Raw genomic sequence first — 22,500 nt, forward strand, 5'->3', positions numbered from 1 at the left:
TAACGTTAGCGTTAGCCACCTAGTCACCTAGCTAACGTTTTCAATTATGTATTTTTATTTAACTACAAATTGGAAATTCGTAACATATCATACGTTTTTGCTGATTCCCAACAATTGTACATTTTGTAATTCATAACATATCAGAGACATATCAGACAAATAGAGTGTCTGAGATTTACATACAGTAACATAACATATCATATTAAATGGAGTGTCTAGGATTTACATACAGTACCAAAACAGATTTACATACAGAATAATACGTAATTCTCTGAGACCAGGTTGGAGAGATGGGGAAGAGGGATTGGGTATGTGCGCATCCCCCCCTCAGTCCCTCTCCACCCTCCTTTCTCGCCCCCTCCCTCTCCCCTGCTCTTTATCTCCCACCTCCTTTCTCGTCCCCCTTCCTCCCCTCCCCTCCTCTCCCTCCACAGTCAACAAGGCAAAAATAGAGTTTACAGAGCAAGCTCTCTCCTCTCCTGACTGGTTCACTCGCCTCATCTAACTAACCATCCTCGGGGAAACACACTTTTAAGCGCGCACGCACGGACACACACACACACACACACATTGAAGCTCCGCTCAGCAGCAGCAGGGAGTGAACAGCCAGCTTGCGACTTATCCCCGCCATTCCCCGGTACAGTAACTTCCTCAGCATCTCCCGGCCTCTGCAGAGAGAGAGAGAGAGCACCGCCCGACAACCCAACTGGAAACCGACCCCACGGCTCTATAGTAACGGACTGACCGACCACTAAATCCCGGAGAAGGGAAGAGGACTGACTATCTAGTGCTCAACATCCCGTCATCGCCGGTAGAATTGACTTCAGACTGCGGATTTAAACCGTCACATTGGCCAGTTGTCCATTTGGACGGAGAGAGAGAACTGGTAGTGCGCAGTGTGAGAACACAACAGAAACCACTTGACGCGGAAAAGTCCCGGGCACTTCCCGGTATTTTAGGAAACAGAGGGACGCGTCTCACCTTACCGAAATACCGACGCCGGTAGCCTAAAACGGAGCCGGTCTGAGCAACAGCTACCACCGGCAAAAATCAGTGAGGTAAGCGGTGTGATTAAAATGGATAGTAAAAGATACATAAAATGACGATTTAATGTGTTAATTTCACAGCTTTGTATATCAGATGGGGTTTTGTGTTGACATGGTATGTGCTGACAGAATGTTGTTTAGAGTCAGACCTCACAGACGAACATCCACACGATCGATGAACGAGGGGAGCTTTGGGTTGGAAATTACCATTTCAGTTTCTCACTCCTTCCGCCTCCATACTCAGCAGAGAGGGATGAAACAGAGGACGTTACATAAAACAAGGATTTCTCCTCCTCCGGCCTCCTCCTCTGGCCTCCTCCTCCTCCTCACCTAGCCTCCTCCTCCTCACCTGGCCTCCTCCTCCTCCTCCTCCTCACCTGGCCTCCTCCTCCTCACCTGGCTTCCTCCTCCTCCTCACCTGGCCTCCTCCTCACCTGGCCTCCTCCTCCTCCTCACCTGGCCTCCTCCTTCTCCTCCTCACCTGGCCTCCTCACCTGGCATCCTCCTCACCTGGCCTCCTCCTCACCTGGCCTCCTCCTCCTCCTCCTCACCTGGCCTCCTCCTCCTCCTCCTCACCTGGCCTCCTCCTCCTCCTCCTCACCTGGCCTCCTCCTCCTCCTCACCTGGCCTCCTCCTCCTCCTCCTCCTCACCTGGCCTCCTCCTCCTCACCTGGCCTCCTCCTCCTCCCCAGACCCCGTTAGATAGATACTGATGTTCCGCTTTAGAGCGTTAGAAAGCGCCTCTCGGTGTTCCTCTTCAGTTATCAGGCCGCGGGACAGATTCCAACTCGCTCTCACAGTCTTCACGTCAGAATTCGACATTCATCCGTGTTTCTCTGATGTCAAATTTAGAAATGATTGCAAAAGTCAAATTTCAAAGTCAGATTTTTTTTAAAACATTTACCCAGAGTAATTTACAGTAGTGAATATATGTGTTTTCTTACTGGTCCCCTGAGGAAATTGAACCCACAACCTTGGCATTGCAAGCACCATGCTCTACCAAGTGATCCACACAGGGTATTAACCCTGAATGGTTAAGGTAAGGGTTAAGGTTTGGGATGGGCTTAATAAATAAAATGTAAAAAAAATAAAAAACATAAAAAAACTTTCTGTTGATGGATTTGAACCTGCAACGTTTGGACTCAGAGGCAGATGAATAAGCTCGTCCACAACACTCTAGCACAACAAAAAACCTACTTTTCTCACCGTTTCTCACCTATTTAGCTCACCGTTGCCCCTAGTGGCCTGGTTTCCACCTCACATCCCGACGTTCCTCAGTCAGACGGACGTCGAACACTGACCTGTATCACGGGTGACCTGGCTGCCCTCCCCACCCTTCAGACCGTTATTGATCCTTAATTGATTGATACAACATTTTCACAGGCTACATCGTGATGATTATTCCTCTGTGTGTGTGTGTGTGTGTGTGTGTGTGTGTGTGTGTGTGTGTGTGTGTGTGTGTGTGTGTGTGTGTGTATGTGTGTATGTGCAGGTGTGTGTGTTCTCCCTGTCTAAACCCTCTAAAACCTCCCTGGCTGCTGCTGTGTCCAGACAGACCAATAGTTAGTCTCAGTTATCAGACAGAATAGGACATTACCTTCACATTAGAGATGTCATGACTATCGACACAGGACAGTCAGTTCGGGTCGTTCGGTGGGGACAGACACACACCAACAACAACAAAAAAAATCTATGGTGTCCAATTAACTCTGGCCAGTGTAACATGTACACTATTGGTCAGTGAAAAGTAAAGTCCTACTTGATCTGGTGTTAATTAAAATAACACATTTTTTAAAGTGTTGCAGTGCTCCTCATTTAGCTCTGGCTCGAAGGAACTCGACTGTGGTGTTTGGGAAGCTCTGCTGTAGAGTTCATATCAACACCGACAGTGTACAACAAAAACACTTGATTTATAGTCAACCGGACTCTCTTTAACTAGTGTTAGACTTTCCCAGTGTAATTTTCATTAACACCTGTAGTTTCACAGAAAATCATTTTGGGACGTTTTAACACTGTATGCTGTAAAGAGTGTCATTTGCATATTTCCCAAGGTGCCTTTTCTTTTTGAGTATATCGTTTACCACCCGTGGCTGTATTTGTTAGTGACAAAGATATGGTTGTTTCTTACCTTTTTAAAGACCTGTGGCTTTTGCTCGCCAAGTAAGTCCCCTAGGAAGAATGTTATAATACAATTAAACCATGACAACACATTACATACATCATAAGGCCTTACTTGGCCTAATTGATGGCCTTGTTTTTGCCCTAACAAATCACATTTTTTTGGACTTTACGACTGTCTTGATATGTTTTGACCATGATAGTTTGTTGGTGATGTGGACAAAAAGGAACTTGAAACTCTTGACCCATCATCGTTGTCGGTGATCAGGCTGTTGTGTCGTCAGCAAACTTAATGATGGTGTTGGAGTCGTGCCTGGCCACGCAGTCATGAGTGAACAGGGAGTACAGGAGGGCACTAAGTACACACCCCTGAGGGGCCCCCCGTGTTGGGGATCAGCGTGGCAGATGTGTTGTTGCCTACCGTTAACACCTGGGGGCTGGATTTCTTATAAGCATCCGGATTAGTGTCCTGCTCCTTGACAGCTGCAGCTCTAGCCTTTAGCTCGGTGGGGATGTTGCCTGTAATCCATGGCTTCTGGTTGGGATATGTACGTACTGTCACTGTGGGGACGACGTCATCGATGCACTTATTGATAAAGCCGATGACTGAGGTGGTAAACTCCTCAAATCAGAATCAAAATAAAATGTTACATGGTTAGCAGATGTTAATGCGAGTGTAGCGAAATGCTTGTGCTTCTAGTTCCAACAGTGCAGTAATATCTAACAAGTAATCTAACAATTCCCCAACAACTACCTAATAAACAAAGTAAGGTAAAGATTTGAATAATGGAATGGAATAATATTATAATAATAATGGAATAAGAATATAAATATGTGGATTAATTTTTTATTTAACTAGGCAAGTCAGTTAAGAACACATTCTTATTTTCAATGACGGTCTAGGAACAGTGGGTTTAACTGGTCTAGGAACAGTGGGTTAACTGGTCTAGGAACAGTGGGTTTAACTGGTCTAGGAACAGTGGGTTAACTGGTCTAGGAACAGTGGGTTAACTGCCTGTTCAGGGGCAGAATGTCAGCTCGGGGGTTTGAACTTGCAACCTTCCAGTTACTAGTCCAACGCTCTAACCACTAGGCTACCCTGCCGCCCCGGATGAGCCATGACCGGGCGGCATAGGCAAGATAAAACAGATGGTATAGAATACAGTATATACATATGAGATGAGTAATGTAAAATATGTAAACATTGGCATTATTAAAGTGACTCGTTATCCATTTATTAAAGTGGCCAATGATTTTGAGTCAGTCATCCCACATCCCCAAACCACCCTACATCACCAAACCATCCCCGAAATCATCCCACATCCTCAAATCATCTTACATCCCCAAACCTCCTACATTCCCAAAACACCCCTATGTTCCCCGAACTGTTCCACATCCCCAAACTATCCTACATCCTCCAAATCATTCTGCATCCTCAGAACTACCCCAAACCATCGTACATCCCCCAACCATCCCCCATCCATCCCACAACCATCCTCAAACCATCCCACATCCCTAAATAGTCCCACATCCCCAAACCATCCTAAGTCCCCCAAACCATCCTACATCCTCCAAACCATCCAACATCCTCCAAACCATCCTACATCCCCAAACCATCCAACATCCTCCAAACCATCCTACATCCCCAAACCATCCAACATCCTCCAAACCATTCTGTGTCCTCAAACCATCCAACATCCCCCAAACCATCCTACATCCTCCAAACCATCCTACATCCTCCAAACCATCCAACATCCTCCAAACCATCCTACATCCTCCAAACCATCCTACATCCTCCAAACCATCCTACATCCCCAAACCATCCAACATCCTCCAAACCATCCTACATCCTCCAAACCATCCAACATCCTCCAAACCATTCTGCATCCTCAAACCATCCTACATCCCCAAACCATCCAACATCCTCCAAACCATTCTGCATCCTCAAACCATCCTACATCCTCCAAACCATCCAACATCCTCCAAACCATCCTACATCCTCCAAACCATCCAACATCCTCCAAACCATCCAACATCCTCCAAACCATCCAACATCCTCCAAACCATCCTACATCCTCCAAACCATCCAACATCCTCCAAACCATCCAACATCCTCCAAACCATCCAACATCCTCCAAATCATCCTACATCCTCCAAACCATTCTACATCCTCCAAACCATCCAACATCCTCCAAACCATCCAACATCCCCAAACCATCCAACATCCTCCAAACCATCCAACATCCTCCAAACCATTCTGCGTCCTCAAACCATCCAACATCCCCCAAAAGCATCCAACATCCCCCAAAGCATCCTACATCTTACTGCAGTGTCTGGGGCCTCTGCTGACAGTGTTATTATTATACCACATGACAACCCCATCGTTCTCCTACACCAAATATACATACACCAGGGCTCTGCTGTTGTGTTAGCAACTGTAGCCTAGCAACACGAGTGTATAGAATGTTAGAGCAGAGAACTTCCCGTGCCTGTATGATGAACAGCAGAGTGTTCAGGGCTACAGAGGAAAACCCAGATACTGTTAGGAAACCCAGGTAGGCTAGAATGGTCCACATATGGAAGTCAGCCTCCAACATAACACCCTGAGCCTCCTCTTCCTCCTCTCCCAGCCCCCTCATCTTCTTCCTCCTCCTACACCCCTCCAACGGCCTGCTGCCAGAGAAAGAGAGAGAGAGAGAGATGGCAGCCGCAGTGGTGTTGGGTACAGTCAGTAATGTGTTGAGTAATGAATTAGCTTTTTTTAGGAATCAGAGAGCAGAACACACTCATCGCTGAGTGTACCAGAATATATATATATATATATATATATATATATATATATATATATAGAGAGAGAGAGAGAGAGCGAGAGAGAGAGAGAGAGGGGGGGTAGAGAGAGGGGGGTTGAGAGAGAGAGAGCGAGAGAGAGAGAGAGTGGGGGGGTAGAGAGAGGGGGTAGAGAGAGAGAGAGAGAGAGACATGGAGCGGGGGATTCAGATCAATAAGGAAAGTGAGATGTAGAGGGAGAGATGGAGAGAGGAACAGAGGGAGATAAATGAGGAGAGAGAAGAGAGAGTTGAAGAGGGGGAGAGAGAGCGCCATTGGGTTAGGAGAGGGAGAGATAGAGATAGAAGCAGAGGGAGATGAATGAGGAGAGAGAAGAGAGAGTTGAAGAGGGGGAGAGAGAGCACCATTAGGTTAGGAGAGGGAGAGATAGAGATAGAGAGAGAAGCAGAGGGAGATGCATGAGAAGAGAGAGAGACAGTTGAAGAGGGGGAGAGAGAGCACCATTAGGTTAGGAGAGGGAGAGATAGAGAGAGAGAATCATTAGTAGAGAGATGAAGAGAGAGAGGAAAGATAGAGAAAAGTATCCTCCCAGCATCTCAGGAGAATCCCACGGTGAATCCAGAAACTATATCTCTGGCAAACACCCTTACTCTCCTCAGCAGCATCAGTCCTCAGCCCAGCCATCCTGTCTACTGGAGTGAGAGAGGGAGGAGAGTAGAGGAGACAGGCAATGTTAATTAACAATACACCAGTAGTACTACTAGTGGTAGTAGTAGTAGTAGTAGTAGTAGTAGTAGTAGTAGTAGTGTAGTAGTAGTAGTAGTAGAAGTGGTAGTACTAGTAGTAGTAGTAGTAGTAGTGTAGTAGTAGTAGTAGCAGTAGTGGTATTACTACTAGTAGTAGTAGTAGTAGTAGCAGTAGTAGTAGTAGTAGTAGTAGTAGTAGTAGTAGTAGTAGTGTAGTAGTAGTAGTACTAGCAGTAGTGTAGTAGTAGTAGTAGTGTAGTAGTAGTGTAGTAGTAGTAGTAGTAGTAGTAGTAGTAGTAGTAGTTGTGTAGTAGTAGTGTAGTAGTAGCAGTAGTAGTAGTAGTAGTAGTGTAGAAGTAGTAGTGGTAGTAGTAGTAGTAGTAGCAGTAGTAGTAGCAGTAGTAGTGTAGAAGTAGTAGTGGTAGTAGTAGTAGTAGTAGCAGTAGTAGCAGTAGTAGTAGTAGTAGTAGTAGTAGTAGTAGTGTAGTAGTAGTAGTAGTAGTAGTAGTAGTAGTAGCAGCAGTAGTAGCACCAGTAGTAGTAGTAGTAGTGTAGTAGTAGTAGTAGTGGTGGGGTAGCAGTAGTAGTAGTAGTAGTAGTAGTAGTAGTAGTGTAGTAGTGTAGTAGTAGTAGTAGCAGTAGTAGTAGTAGTGTAGTAGTAGCAGTAGTAGTAGTAGTAGCACCAGTAGTAGTAGTAGTAGTGTAGTAGTAGTAGTAGTGATAGTAGTAGCACCAGTAGTAGTAGCACCAGCAGTAGTAGTAGTAGTAGTAGTAGTAGTAGCAGTAGTAGTAGTAGTAGTAGTAGTAGTAGTAGTAGTAGTGTAGTAGTAGTAGTAGTAGTAGTAGTAGTAGTAGTAGTGTAGTAGTAGTAGCAGTAGTAGTAGTGTAGTAGTAGTAGTATGAGTAGTAGTAGCAGTAGTAGTAGTAGTGGTGGGGTAGCAGTAGTAGTAGTAGTAGTAGTAGTAGTAGTAGTGTAGTAGTAGTGTAGTAGAGTAGTAGCAGTAGTAGTAGCACCAGTAGTAGTAGTAGTAGTAGTAGTAGTAGTAGTAGTAGTAGTATTGTAGTAATAGTGTAGTAGTAGCAGTAGTTGTAGTAGTGTAGTAGTAGTAGTAGCAGTAGTAGTAGCACCAGTAGTAGTAGTAGTAGTAGTAGTAGTAGTGTAGTAGTAGTAGCAGTAGTAGTAGCACCAGTAGTAGTAGTAGTAGTAGTAGTAGTGTAGTAGTAGTAGCAGTAGTAGTAGTAGCACCAGTAGTAGTAGTAGTAGTAGTAGTAGTAGTAGTAGTAGTAGCAGTAGTAGTGTAGTAGTAGTAGTACTAGTAGTACTAGTAGTAGTGCAGTAGTAGTAGTAGTAGTAGTAGTAGTAGTAGTAGTAGTAGTAGTAGTAGTGTAGTAGTAGTAGTAGTAGTAGTAGTAGTAGTAGTAGCAGCAGTAGTAGTAGTAGTAGTAGTAGTAGTAGTGTAGTAGTAGTAGCAGTAGTAGTAGTAGTAGCACCAGTAGTAGTAGTAGTAGTAGTAGTAGTAGTAGCAGTAGTAGTGTAGTAGTAGTAGTAGTACTAGTAGTAGTAGTAGTAGTGCAGTAGTAGTAGTAGTAGTAGTAGTAGTAGTAGTAGTAGTAGTGTAGTAGTAGTAGTAGTAGTAGTAGTAGTAGTAGTAGTAGTAGTAGTAGTGTAGTAGTAGTAGTGGTGGTGGGGTAGCAGTAGTAGTATTACAAGCACACCAAGACAGCCGTGAAGAGGGCACAACAAAACCTATTCCCCCTCAGGAGACTGAAAAGATTTGGCATTGGTCCTCAGATCCTCTAAAGGTTCTACAGCTGCACCATCGAGAGCATCCTGACTGATTGCATCACTGCCTGGTATGGCAACTGCTCGGCTCCTCGATTGCAAGGTACTACAGAGGGTAGTGCATACGGCCCAGTATATCACTGGGGCCAAGCTTCCTGACATCCAGGACCTCTATACCAGGCGGTGTCAGAGGAAGGCCCTAAAAATAGTCAAGGACTCCAGCCACCCTAGTCATAGTCATGTTTTCTCTTTATGTTTTCTGTTTTGCACGGCAAGCGGTACCGGAGCGCCAAGTCCAGGTCCAAGAGGCTTCTAAACAGCTCCTACCCCCCAAGCCATAAGACTCCTGAACATCTAATCAAATTGCTGCCCAGACTATTCACATTGCCTGTCCTCCCTCCTCCCCCTCTTCTACACACCGCTGCTACTCTCTGTTGTTATCATCTATAGTCACTTTAATAACTACCTACATCTACATATTACCTCAATTACCTCGACGAACCAGACTATATAGTCTCTCTGTTGTTATCATCTATAGTCACTTTAATAACTCTACCTACATGTACATATTACCTCAATTACCTCGACGAACCGGTGCCCCCGGTTCGTCGACTCTGTACCGGTACCCCCCTGTATATAGTCTCTACGATTGTTATTTTACTGTTGCTCTTTAATTACTTGTTACTTTTATTTCTCATTCTTATTCGTATTTATTATATATATTTTTTTTTAAACTTCATTGTTGGTTAGGGGCTCGTAAGAAAGTATTTCACTGTAAGGTTTACACCTGTTGTATTCGGCGCCTGTTGATCAATAACATTTTATTTGCTTCTATGAGCCGTTCTGGTTCAGAATACTAACTTGACTTACTTACTTACTACCCTCAGGTTGCCAGGGTAACCTCCCCCAGCCAATCAGCAGTCATGGATGAGATGGATCTGCCCCAGATGAAGAAGGAAGTGGAGAGTCTGAAATACCAACTGGCTTTCAAGAGAGAGAAGTCCTCCAAGACAGTCACTGAGTGAGTCAACTACTACTACACTACTACTACACTACTACTACTACTACTACTACTACTACTCTACTACTACACCACTACACTACTACACTACTACACTACTACTACTACTACACTACTACTACTACTACACTACTATACTACTACACTACCACCACACTACTACGACTACTCTACTACTACACTACTACTACACTACTACTACTATTACAGCACTAATACACCACTACACTACTACACTACTATACTACTACTACACTATTACACCACTACACTACTACTACTACGACTACTCTACTACTACACTACTACTACACTACTACTACTATTACAGCACTAATACACCACTACACTACTACACTACTATACTACTACACTACCACCACACTACTACTACTATTACTACTACACCACTCCACTACTACTACTACTACTACTACACTGCTACACTACTACTACTACACCACTACTACTACACTGCTACACTAATACACTACTACACTGCTACTACTACACTACACTACACTACACTACACCACACTACACTACACTGCTATACTACTACTACACTGCTACACTACTACACTACTACTACTACACTACTACAACACTACTACTACACTACACTGCTACTACTACTACTACTACTACACTACTACACTGCTACTACTACTACTACTACACTACTACACTGCTACTACTACACTACTACTACTAATACTACTACTACTACTCTACCACTACACCACTACACTACTACACTACTACACTACTACTACTACTACACTACTACTACTACTACACTACTATACTACTACACTACCACCACACTACTACGACTACTCTACTACTACACTACTACTACACTACTACTACTATTACAGCACTAATACACCACTACACTACTACACTACTATACTACTACTACACTATTACACCACTACACTACTACTACTACGACTACTCTACTACTACACTACTACTACACTACTACTACTATTACAGCACTAATACACCACTACACTACTACACTACTATACTACTACACTACCACCACACTACTACTACTATTACTACTACACCACTCCACTACTACTACTACTACTACTACACTGCTACACTACTACTACTACACCACTACTACTACACTGCTACACTAATACACTACTACACTGCTACTACTACACTACACTACACTACACTACACCACACTACACTACACTGCTATACTACTACTACACTACTACTACACTACTACAACACTACTACTACACTACACTGCTACTACTACTACTACTACTACACTACTACACTGCTACTACTACTACTACTACACTACTACACTGCTACACTACTACTACTACCACAACTACACTACTACACTACTACGATTTAAAAAAATCTTGGTCGACCGAAAGTCTTATGTTCTTTTGTCCAGTCGATTGGTTGACATTTTTAAAATGTGTATTTTTCCATTTATAGACACACCCTATGTGTTTAAAAAAAATCAACTACATGCATTGAGCTTCTCTGATACTTTAAACTTAATGTTCACTGAAATAAGACACAAATGACTCAAGAGGGAGCCAGAGATCTAGATAACCAGAATGAAGAAAAACAACCTTAACCTGACCCGATTATTCTCCTCCCACTCCTGCTGGCGTCAGCAGATTCTGCCATTACTCTCCTGAAGTTGCCGGTAATAGGTTAGCAGTCGGCAACTTTTCTCATGTTGAATGACCTTACCGTTTCTACCCATCTGCATGCCAGTTATGGTTTTCACACATTTCTGTGGAAAAGTTTAATTTCATTTATAATAACGTCTTCATATGTCAAAATATATTGTAATGTGGAAAATCATAATTATTTCCAAATCTAAATGAAAACGATTGTTAAGGTTTTCTTCCGGTGAAGGAGAGGCGGACCAAAATGCAGCGTGGTTATTTCGATACATGTTTAATAAAAGATAAATACGAACAATACAAAACAATAAACGTAACATGAAAACCTAAACAGCCTATTCTGGTGCAACCTAACACAGAGACAGGAACAATCACCCACGAAACACTCAAAGAATATGGCTGCCTAAATATGGTTCCCAATCAGAGACAACGATAAACACCTGCCTCTGATTGAGAACCACTCTAGACAGCCATAGACTTTTCTAGACAACCCCACTAACCACTATCCCATAACCTACAACAAACCCCTAGACAAAACACACCACATAAATAACCCATGTCACACCCTGGACTGACCAAAATAATAAAGAAAACACAAAATACTAAGACCAGGGTGTGACAATGATACTAACCTAAAAAGTAACTTCTATTGCCAACTATGGTAAAAAATAGTCTACATAAAGCCAACAAATAAAACCATTGCAACCTGCAGGTAGAAAATATCCTGATAAAAAATAAAATATTCTATAAATTACATTGGCTTCATACATGTACATATGACCTCAATTACCTCGACGAACCAGACTATATAGTCTCTCTGTTGTTATCATCTATAGTCACTTTGCAGAGACTTCTATCTGCAACGAACTTGACATATTTTATCAACTATTAACTTGAGTCGGGGACAAGTAAACGTATAACATTGTATAAAATATTCTGGGTCTTCAGAGTTTCCAGACACAGCTGTCGGCTAGTTGAGTAATGGATACGAAGCCGTGCTTGACTTGGCCAGGAGCTGAGTACCTTCACCTCAAATGATCTACTGCTCGAGCTCCTCTTCCTCTTATAGAATATTATCTCAAAAGTATTGTGGAGCTCCTACACCTGAATATAAAACAGTTCCGGAACCCAAAATGAGTTCCGGAACCTATTCCAGTCCAAGTCAACCACTGATAAGAAGTAATCAGGTAGGGCTATTTTATGATGTTTCCACTGGATCAGAGCATGAAAGGTTTCTCTTTCACTCTGAGTAGTTATTGTTGGATAATAAGAACCTAACATCAAAAAAGGAGAGAGGACCTCTGGCAGTCTCTATGGGAGTACCACAGGGTTCAATTCTATTTCACTCTGAGTAGTTATTGTTGGATAATAAGAACCTAACATCAAAAAAGGAGAGAGGACCTCTGGCAGTCTCTATGGGAGTACCACAGGGTTCAATTCTCGGGCTGACTCTTTTCTCGGTATATATGAAAGATTTCTCTTTCACTCTGAGTGGTTATCGAAAGCGAGAGAGCTGGAAGGATTTTTCAAATACTTTGAGGAACTATTTGTAATTCTCAACGGATGTAAAAAATAAAAAAATACTTTGTTTACTTGCTGTTTTGAGGTGAAGAAAACATTTACTTTGAGAAGCTCCACAGTTTATTAGTGGTGAAGAAAACATTTACTTTGAGAAGCTCCACAGTTTATTAGTGGTGGAGAAAACATTTACTTTGAGAAGCTCCACAGTTTATTAGTGGTGAAGAAAACATTTACTTTGAGAAGCTCCACAGTTTATTAGTGGTGGAGAAAACATTTACTTTGAGAAGCTCCACAGTTTATTAGAGGTGAAGAAAACATTTACTTTGAGAAGCTCCACAGTTTATTAGTGGTGAAGAAAACATTTACTTTGAGAAGCTCCACAGTTTATTAGTGGTGAAGAAAACATTTACTTTGAGAAGCTCCACAGTTTATTAGTGGTGGAGAAAACATTTACTTTGAGAAGCTCCACAGTTTATTAGTGGTGGAGAAAACATTTACTTTGAGAAGCTCCACAGTTTATTAGTGGTGGAGAAAACATTTACTTTGAGAAGCTCCACAGTTTATTAGTGGTGGAGAAAACAAATCTAATTTGACTTGTCACAGTCACATGCTTAGCAGATGTTAATGCGAGTGTAGCGAAATGCTTGTGCTTCTAGTTCCGACAATGCAGTAATAACCAACAAGTATTCTAACTAACAATTCCAAAACTACTGTCTTATACACAGTGTAAGGGGATGAAGAATATGTACATAAAGATATATGAATGAGTGATGGTACAGAACGGCATAGGCAAGATGCAGTAGATGGTATAGAGTACAGTATATACATATGAGATGAGTAATGTAGGGTATGTAAACATTATATAACATGGCTAGTGATACATTTATTACATACATTTTTCCATTATTAAAGTTATTAAAGAGTTGAGTCAGTATGTTGGCAGCAGCCACTCAATGTTAGTGGTGGCTGTTTAACAGTCTGATGGCCTTGAGATAGAAGCTGTTTTTCAGTCTCTCGGTCCCCTTTAAGCCAATCAGAAAGAGATCTCCCAAATGGACACATTTATATACCTACATTTGAATGCAGGACAGGTAGCTTATAGGCATATATACTTCTATGTGTAATCAGGTGCGTGTCTAGCTGATAGAACTCTAGAACTCTCAGTGATAGAACTGTAGAACTCTCGTGATAGAACGTCTCTATAGAAGTAAAGGAGAGACTTCTAGCTGATAGAACTCTAGAACTCTCAGTGATAGAACGTCTCTATAGAAGTAAAGGAGAGACTTCTAGCTGACAGAACTCTAGAATTCTCAGTGATAGAATGTCTCTATAGAAGTAAAGGAGAGAATTCTCAGTGATAGAACTCTAGAATTCTCAGTGATAGAATGTCTCTATAGAAGTAAAGGAGATAATTCTCAGTGATAGAACTCTAGAATTCTCAGTGATAGAACTCTACAATTCTCAGTGATAGAACTCTAGAATTCTCAGTGATAGAACTCTGGAATTCTCAGTAATAGAATGTCTCTATAGAAGTAAAGGAGAGAATTCTCAGTGATAGAACTCTATAATTCTCAGTGATAGAATGTCTCTATAGAAGTAAAGGAGAGAATTCTCAGTGATAGAACTCTAGAATTCCCAGTGATATAATGTCTCTATAGAAGTAAAGGAGAGACTTCTAGCTGATGGAACTCTAGAACTCTCAGTGATAGAATGTCTCTATAGAAGTAAAGGAGAGAATTCTCAGTGATAGAACTCTAGAATTCTCAGTGATATAATGTCTCTATAGAAGTAAAGGAGAGACTTCTAGCTGATAGAACTCTAGAACTCTCAGTGATAGAACTCTAGAACTCTCAGTGATAGAACTCTAGAACTCTCAGTGATAGAACTCTAGAACTCTCAGTGATAGAACTCTAGAACTCTCAGTGATAGAACTCTAGAACTCCCAGTGATAGAACTCTAGAACTCCCAGTGATAGAATGTCTCTATAGAAGTAAAGGAGAGACTTCTAGCTGATAGAACTCTAGAACTCTCAGTGATAGAACTCTAGAACTCCCAGTGATAGAACTCTAGAACTCCCAGTGATAGAACTCTAGAACTCCCAGTGATAGAACTCTAGAACTCCCAGTGATAGAACGTCTCTATAGAAACTCAACATTGACAGCAACGCTCCAAACAAAAGACAATTGACTCAAATTGAATTGACAAAACTCGGAAAATGGAATGAAATAAACCCACACTTTTTTTTCTCACAAGTGTAGCTCCGCAAACAATGTGTCCACGCCGACAATGAGAACGGTAATACTGGAATAACGATGTATTGTATTAACAGAAATTACCATAACCAAACAAACATTGTAGATTAGAAATGATGAGAGAGAGAGAGAGAGAGAGAGAGAGAGAGAGAGAGAGAGAGAGAGACAGAGAGAGAGAGAGAGAGAGAGAGAGAGAGAGAGAGAGAGAGAGAGAGAGGGGAGAGAGACACAGAGAGAGAGAGAGAGAGAGAGAGAGAGAGAGAGAGAGACAGAGAGAGAGAGAGAGAGAGACAGAGAGAGAGAGAGAGAGAGAGAGAGAGAGAGAGAGAGAGAGAGAGACAGAGAGACAGAGAGAGAGAGAGAGAGAGAGAGAGAGAGAGAGAGAGAGAGAGAGAGAGAGGGGAGAGAGACACACAGAGAGAGAGAGAGAGAGAGAGAGAGAGAGAGAGAGAGAGAGAGAGATAGATAGAGAGAAGTTCCATAGTACATCTGGAGGACAGCATGGCCAATGCAGACAATCCACCACACAGCGCCCAGATTTAAGGTCATACGGCCTCTGCAGAAATCACGGCATCCGTCCTCCTCGTGCTTCACGGAGCAGTGCAGAGCTGTTGTCAAGGCAGTCGTCAAGGAAGTGAGTTTGTGATTATACAGGATTTACATTGACAATCGTGCCAATGCATTGTTACGACATTTGTGGAGGCAAATGGCGATGCGGTACGGATCTGGATTTGTCCTCTGTCTGGACGCCTCTGGAGGCTCCTCGTTGCGTCACATCGTCCATATGGAGCCTCCAACCACATTTATGGATCAAACATAAATTAGCATTTTAGTCGAGGCCTCCGCAATGAATTAGTTCACAGAGATGGGCGTAAATATATAGATATATATAGTATATATATTTGCTGCTGCTTTAACTAAAAAAATCTTGGTCGGCCAACAGCCTACTGACCAAACAATCGACCAGTCGACTAATTGGGGTCAGCCCTAGTAACAACATTCTATTAATAACACAGCCCTAGTAACAACATTCTATTAATAACACAGCCCTAGTAACAACATTCTATTAATAACACAGCCCTAGTAACAACATTCTATTAATAACACAGCCCTAGTAACAACATTCTATTAATAACACAGCCCTAGTAACAACATTATATTAATAACACAGCCCTAGTAACACACATTCTATTAATAACACAGCCCTAGTAACAACATTCTATTAATAACACAGCCCTAGTAACAACATTCTATTAATAACACAGCCTTAGTAACAACATTCTATTAACAACACAGTAACAACATTCTATTAATAACACAGCCCTAGTAACACATTCTATTAATAACACAGCCTTAGTAACAACATTCTATTAACAACACAGTAACAACATTCTATTAATAACACAGCCCTAGTAACACATTCTATTAATAACACAGCCTTAGTAACAACATTCTATTAATAACACAGCCCTAGTAACAACATTCTATTAATAACACAGCCCTGGTAACAACATTATATTAATAACATATCCCTAGTAACAACATTCTATTAATACCCTGGTAACAACATTCTATTAATAACACAGCCCTGGTAAGAACATTATATTAATAACACAGCCCTGGTAACAACATTATATTAATAACACAGCTCTGGTAACAACATTCTATTAATAACACAGCCCTAGTAACAACATTCTATTAATAACACAGCCCTAGTAACAACATTCTATTAACAACACAGCCTTAGTAACAAGATGATATTAATAACACAGCCCTAGTAACAACATTATATTAACAACACAGCCCTAGTAACAACATTCTATTAATAACACATCCTTAGTAACAACATTATATTAATAACACAGCCCTAGTAACAGCATTCTATTAATAACACAGCCTTAGTAACAACATTCTATTAATAACACAGCCCTGGTAACAACATTATATTAATAATAACACAGCCCTAGTAACAACATTCTATTAATAACACAGCCTTAATAACAACATTATATTAATAACACATCCCTGGTAACAACATTCTATTAATAACACAGCCCTAGTAACAACATTCTATTAATAACACAGCCCTAGTAACAACATTCTATTAATAACACAGCCCTAGTAACAACATTCTATTAATAACACAGCCCTAGTAACAACATTATATTAATAACACAGCCCTGGTAACAACATTCTATTAATAACACAGCCCTAGTAACAACATTCTATTAATAACACAGCCTTAGTAACAACATTCTATTAATAACACAGCCCTAGTAACAACATTATATTAATAACACAGCCCTAGTACCAACATTCTATTAATAACACAGCCCTGGTAACAACATTATATTAATAACACAGCCCTGGTAACAACATTATATTAATAACAGTCATCTCCTATTCAACCCTGACTCTATTAAACACTTTAACAGTCCCAGAGGACCAACATTCCTCTCCTCTCACTCCATGCCTCCTGTCTCATCTTGTTGTCCACTGGGACAGGTTTATGGGAGGTGATATGGGGGAGGGAGGGTAGAGAGGTGCTATAGAGGTGAGGGAGGTAGAGAGGAGAGGAAGGAAGGGGAGAGGGGAGGAAGAAGGAGAGCAAGAGAGAGGAGAGGAAGGGAGGTAGAGGAGGGTAGGGAGGAGTTATAGAGGGGAGGTTGGTAGAGGTAGAGAGGAGAGGAGAGGAGAGGAGAGGGGAGGGAGGTAGAGGAGGGTAGGGAGTAGTAGAGAGGAGAGGAGAGGAGAGGAGAGGGGTGAGATCGAGGGGAGAGGAGAGGAGAGGAGAGAAGAGAAAAGGAGAGGAGAGATTGAGGGGAGAGGAGAGGAGAGGAGGTGAGATCGAGGAGAGAGGAGAGGAGAGGAGAGAGGTCAGATCGAGGGGAGAGGAGAGGAGAGGAGAGGAGAGGAGGTGAGATCGAGGGGAGAGGCTACATAGAGGTGTTGTTAGAGCTGAAGTCTGGTATTCCCCGGCCTATCTAATCCATTATAACTGGACCACAGGGACCCCTCCACCACACACACACACACACACACACACACACACACACACACACACACACACACACACACACACACACACACACACACACACAGTGTCTGAAGTGAGGAAGCCTCCCCTCCTAAGGCCATTTAAGGACAACACAGATGAACACTGTGTGAGTGAGAATGAGAGACGTGTGTGTGTGTGTGTGTGTGTGTGTGGCTCGTCTCACCAGTCCCCGTGGACAGTGTATTGTAGTGTAGACAGTCACCATTATGTGTTAGTGAACTGAGAGAACAGCATCAGCTGAGAAACACACACCTCTACCTCTACCAGCTACACAACAGACTGATACACACCTCTACCAGCTACACAACAGACTGATACACACCTCTACCAGCTACACAACAGACTGATACACTCCTCTACCAGCTACACAGCAGACTGATACACACCTCTACCTCTACCAGCTACACAACAGACTGATACACACCTCTACCAGCTACACAACAGACTGATACACACCTCTACCTCTACCAGCTACACAACAGACTGATACACACCTCTACCAGCTACACAACAGACTGATACACACCTCTACCAGCTACACAACAGACTGATACACACCTCTACCTCTACCAGTTACACAACAGACTGATACACACCTCTACCTCTACCAGCTACACAACAGACTGATACACACCTCTTCCAGCTACACAACAGACTGATACACACCTCTATCTCTACCAGCTACACAACAGACTGATACACACCTCTACCTCTACCAGCTACACAACAGACTGATACACACCTCTACCAGCTACACAACAGACTGATATACACCTCTACCTCTACCAGCTACACAACAGACTGATACACACCTCTACCAGCTACACAACAGACTGATACACACCTCTACCAGCTACACAACAGACTGATACACACCTCTACCAGCTACACAACAGACTGATATACACCTCTACCAGCTACACAACTGACTGATACACACCTCTACCAGCTACACAACAGACTGATACACACCTCTACCTCTACCAGCTACACAACAGACTGATACACACCTCTACCAGCTACACAACAGACTGATACACACCTCTACCTCTACCAGCTACACAACAGACTGATACACACCTCTACCTCTTCCAGCTACACAACAGACTGATACACACCTCTACCAGCTACACAACAGACTGATACACACCTCTACCAGATACACAACAGACTGATATACACCTCTACCAGCTACACAACTGACTGATACACACCTCTACCTCTTCCAGCTACACAACAGACTGATACACACCTCTACCAGCTACACAACAGACTGATACACACCTCTACCAGATACACAACAGACTGATACACACCTCTACCAGCTACACAACAGACTGATACACACCTCTACCAGCTACACAACAGACTGATACACACCTCTACCAGCTACACAACAGACTGATACACACCTCTACCTCTAACAGCTACACAACAGACTGCTCATTATAATGAGATGGATAACACAACTGACTGGTACATGGCATTACAATGAGATGGATAACACAACTGACTGGTCATTATAATGAGATGGATAACACAACTGACTGGTCATTATAATGAGGTGGACAACACAACTGACTGGTCATTATAATGAGGTGGATAACACAACTGACTGGTCATTATAATGAGATGGATAACACAACTGACTGGTCATTATAATGAGATGGATAACACAACTGACTGGTCATTATAATGAGGTGGACAACACAACTGACTGGTCATTATAATGAGGTGGATAACACAACTGACTGGTCATTATAATGAGATGGATAACACAACTGACTGGTCATTATAATGAGATGGATAACACAACTGACTGGTCATTATAATGAGGTGGATAACACAACTGACTGGTCATTATAATGAGATGGATAACACAACTGACTGGTCATTATAATGAGATGGATAACACAACTGACTGGTCATTATAATGAGGTGGACAACACAACTGACTGGTCATTATAATGAGGTGGATAACACAACTGACTGGTCATTATAATGAGATGGATAACACAACTGACTGGTCATTATAATGAGATGGATAACACAACTGACTGGTCATTATAATGAGGTGGATAACACAACTGACTGGTCATTATAATGAGATGGATAACACAACTGACTGGTCATTATAATGAGATGGACAACACAACTGACTGGTCATTATAATGAGATGAGATCTCTCTGTTTCTCTCTCTCTCTGTTTCTCTCTCTCTCTGTTTCTCTCTCTCGCTGTTTCTCTCTCTCTCTGTTTCTTTCTCTCTCTCTCTCTCTCTCTCTCTCTTTATCTCTCTCTCTCTTCTCTCTCTGTTTCTCTCTCTCTCTCTCTCTGTTTCTCTCTCTCTCTGTTTCTCTCTCTCCCTCTCTCTCTCTCTCTCTCTCTCTCTTTCTCTCTCTCTCCTCTCTCTCTGTTTCTCTCTCTCTCTCTCTGTTTATCTCTCTCTGTTTCTCTCTCTCCCTCTCTCTCTCTCTCTCCCTGGAGATGTGCGTGTGTGTTAACAGTACCTCTGTCTCTCCTCAGCATGGTGAAGTGGATCGAGGACGGGGTACCTGAGGACCCCTTCCTGAACCCTGAGCTCATGAAGAACAACCCCTGGGTGGAAAAGGGAAAGTGTGTCCTGTTGTAGACGATTACCACCCCTGACCCTGCCATGACCTCTGACCCCAGCCTGGTGGGGCATGGCAGGACAGCACTCGCCCCCCCCCCCACCATGAATGTACAACAGCTGATGTCCAGACCCCCCCCCCTGCTAGTTTCAGCCACGTTGATGCATCACAGATTACCTTTAATATTCATGTTGATGTTGATATGAAGTGTATTTATGCAGCCAGTCACTCACTCACTCAGTCACTCACTCAGTCACTCACTCAGTCACTCACTCACTCAGTCACTCAGTCACTCACTCAGTCACTCACTCAGTCACTCACTCAGTCACTCACTCACTCAGTCACTCACTCAGTCAGTCACTCACTCACTCACTCAGTCACTCAGTCACTCACTCAGTCACTCAGTCACTCAGTCAGGCAGCCAGTCAGCCAGTCAGCCAGTCAGTCAGTCAGCCAGTCAGTCAGCCAGTCAGTCAGCCAGTCAGTCAGCCAGTCAGTCAGCCAGTCAGCCAGTCAGTCAGTCAGCCAGTCAGTCAGCCAGTCAGTCAGCCAGTCAGCCAGTCAGTCAGCCAGTCAGTCAGCCAGTCAGTCAGCCAGCCAGTCAGTCAGCCAGTCAGCCAGTCAGTCAGCCAGTCAGCCAGTCAGCCAGTCAGTCAGTCAGTCAGTCAGCCAGTCTACACCATCCTCTAGGTCCATTAGAACAGAATGTGTCCAGTCAGTCAGCGATGAGGACACGGACTGGAGAGGACGTTGGATTTGAAGAGGAAGTTGTAAATTAGGCTTAATGCTTCTCTCTGTCTGTCTGCTCTCTGTCTGACTGCTCTGTGGTTGCTGAGGATTAGTTATACTGTCACTGGCAGAACACACACACACACACACCCTGTTGACACACTGTACAGACGAGCCCCTTTAACTTATTAAATTATTGATGATGCTTTGTTTTATTTATTGATGTATTTATTGATAAGCTCCTCCTCCGCACGGTGGTCACGTTGTTGTCTATCCCCCCCCCCCAACAACAACAACAACAACAACAACAACAACAGTACTGGCCCCTCCTTACCACAGAACCATCTCTATTGCCTTTTCCACAGTCTCCTTAACATGAGGAAGGAACCATGAGAATGGAACCATGAGAATGGAACCATGATAATGGAACCATGAGGGTGGAACCATGGGAATGGAACCATGAGAATGCAACCATGAGGGTGGAACCATGAGAATGGAACCATGATAATGGAACCATGAGGGTGGAACCATGGGAATGGAACCATGAGAATGCAAGCATGAGGGTGGAACCATGAGAATGGAACCATGATAATGGAACCATGAGGGTGGAACCATGGGAATGGAACCATGAGAATGGAACCATGAGGATGGAACCATGGGAATGGAACCATGAGAATGGAACCATGAGAATGGAACCATGAGAATGGAACCATGGGAATGTAACCATGAGGGTAGAACCATGAGGATGGAACCATGGGAATGGAACCTAGAGAATGGAACCATGAGGATGGAACCATGATAATGGAACCATGAGGGTGGAACCATGGGAATGGAACCATGAGAATGCAACCATGAGGGTGGAACCATGAGAACGGAACCATGAGAATGGAACCATGAGGGTGGAACCATGAGGATGGAACCATGAGGATGGAACCATGAGGGTGGTACCAAGGGAATGGAACCATGATGATGGAACCATGAGGATGGAACAATGGGGATGGATCCATGAGGCAGCCTGAGGTTAGATCTTCAACACTACTGACCAAACACCATCACTCTGGCCCTAGCATGTGTGTGTTAACGTGTGTTTTAACGTGTGTGTGTGTTTGTGTGTGTGTGTGTGTGTGTGTGTGGTATCGTGGTATGAAAA

At 42.9% G+C, this 22,500-nt stretch overlaps 1 protein-coding gene across 1 annotated transcript; it reads left to right on the plus strand.

Annotated features, from left to right (window-relative positions):
• Positions 1 to 561: 561 nt before the first annotated feature.
• On the plus strand, positions 562 to 20,918 carry LOC139422375 (guanine nucleotide-binding protein G(I)/G(S)/G(O) subunit gamma-13-like). Its single transcript, XM_071173579.1, has 3 exons — positions 562 to 1,058; positions 9,368 to 9,501; positions 20,536 to 20,918. Exons 2-3 carry the CDS (start codon positions 9,404 to 9,406, stop codon positions 20,639 to 20,641), a joined length of 204 nt encoding a protein of 67 aa, XP_071029680.1. The 5' UTR covers positions 562 to 1,058; positions 9,368 to 9,403; the 3' UTR covers positions 20,642 to 20,918.
• The last annotated feature ends 1,582 nt before the right edge of the window (positions 20,919 to 22,500 follow it).

Source organism: Oncorhynchus clarkii, chromosome 12 (assembly GCF_045791955.1).
Source record: "Oncorhynchus clarkii lewisi isolate Uvic-CL-2024 chromosome 12, UVic_Ocla_1.0, whole genome shotgun sequence".
Taxonomy (NCBI): domain Eukaryota; kingdom Metazoa; phylum Chordata; class Actinopteri; order Salmoniformes; family Salmonidae; genus Oncorhynchus; species Oncorhynchus clarkii.